General features: G+C 51.6%; 1 gene segment (V, D, J or C); it reads right to left on the minus strand.

Moving 5' to 3' along the window:
* Positions 1-699: 699 nt before the first annotated feature.
* Positions 700-1,123, minus strand: LOC130016568 (immunoglobulin heavy variable 1-69-like; the record flags this gene model as incomplete). The annotated part of the segment is given in 2 exon segments: positions 700-1,001; positions 1,078-1,123. Coding segments are annotated over 2 exon segments (348 nt in total), but the record flags the coding sequence as incomplete, so codon positions are not given.
* Positions 1,124-1,524: the final 401 nt, after the last annotated feature.

The raw sequence follows: 1,524 nt of genomic DNA on the forward strand, positions 1-1,524 counted from the left end.
CATCCTCCACCCAGATCCTCCATCTTCCAGTAGGCAGGGGTCACACCCACCATCTTGCCCCCAGCGCCATGTAATCCCATCAACGGCCAAGACCCAGAGACTATAAACCCAAACATCTTATTATCTCATTCTTACTTTGGACAGCCTGGCAGGTTACCGAATATTACCTGCCCACATGGCAGAGTCTGGCAAACTCCTCATGGCTTACCCAATATGCCAAAAACCAGGAACAATGAAAATATATGGTATGGAGTTTAGACATTAATTTTGTGCAGCCATTCAACATAGGAATCACACGATCGCGATCATCCTGTTGTATGTCGATTGCCTCAAGCAGGCCCCATACTCTTAGCCCTGGCTCAGGAACCTGCAATGACCCCAGTCCAACTGCCAAGTGGTTCTCCCAGTACCATCTGGGTCACTTTACTAGACAATCCTGGAAGAAAATGTGAATAACACTATGTGTTCTAGAGAGAAGCCATCCTCCTCTTGGCTGTTGCTGAAGGACAGAGAGACATCCTGAGCCTTTCCCTCAGATGAAGCCTGACCCTGTGAGCCCCATTCTGTGTCTCAGACCCTTACTCTCTGAGGAGGAAGGAAGTCAGGAGTATCAGCCTCCCTGTCATCTCATCACCCACACAGCTGCCTCCCTCTCAGATTTCTGACACACTCAGGATGTGGTTGTCACACTGTGTGTCTCGCACAGTAATACACGGCCAAGTCCTCGGTGCTCAGCCTGCTCAGTTCCATGAAGGCTGTGGTCGTGGACTTGTCTACAGTGATTGTGAGTCTGCCTTGGAACTTTTGTGCATAGCTTGTAACATCATTGTAAGGGTATAGGTCTCCCATCCACTCGAGCCCTTGTCCCAGGGCCTGTCGCACCCAGCTCATCAAGTAGGCAGTGAAAGTGTATCCGGACGCCTTGTAGAAGATCTTCACTGATGTCCCAGGTTTTCCCACCTCAGGCCCCAACTGCACCAGCTGTACTTGGGAGTTCACACCTGTGGACAGCAGACAGGAGTGGTTGGACTCCACTTGATTGGCCCCGTTCCTCAGGCCAAGGCATGGGACGCTTACCTGCAGCCACTGCCACCAGGAAAAGAATTCTCCAGGTCCAGTCCATGCTGGGGACAGTACACTCAGGGGCTTGTGAAGGTGTGGATGTGCCTGCTGTGTGATGGTGTCAGGACACAAACACATCTGTATTAACTCAGTGTCCCTCGTGTCATTTGCATATTCATGAGGAGTTAGAATTTATAGCTGAAGGCCTGGTCCAACCTGAGAAGGGGCTTGTGGAAGCTAACCAGTCCATCCTCAAGGGAATGGAAGAGGTACACGTTCTGGTCCTTTTTGAGGAGACGAGACCCTGCCCTGTCCCTGGACTCTGCAAACAGAGCTCCCCCTCTGGAGCGGCCAAGCCCTTTCAGGACCTTCCCTCAGGGCTCCCACATCTGTGTGGTCTGAACACATCTGGACACACCTGAGCTTTGAGGTTATTTCTGGGATCCTGTAAGTGCCCAAGGG

This window comes from Sorex fumeus, unplaced genomic scaffold (assembly GCF_029834395.1).
Source record: "Sorex fumeus unplaced genomic scaffold, SorFum_2.1 ptg000157l, whole genome shotgun sequence".
NCBI classification, from domain to species: Eukaryota; Metazoa; Chordata; class Mammalia; order Eulipotyphla; family Soricidae; genus Sorex; species Sorex fumeus.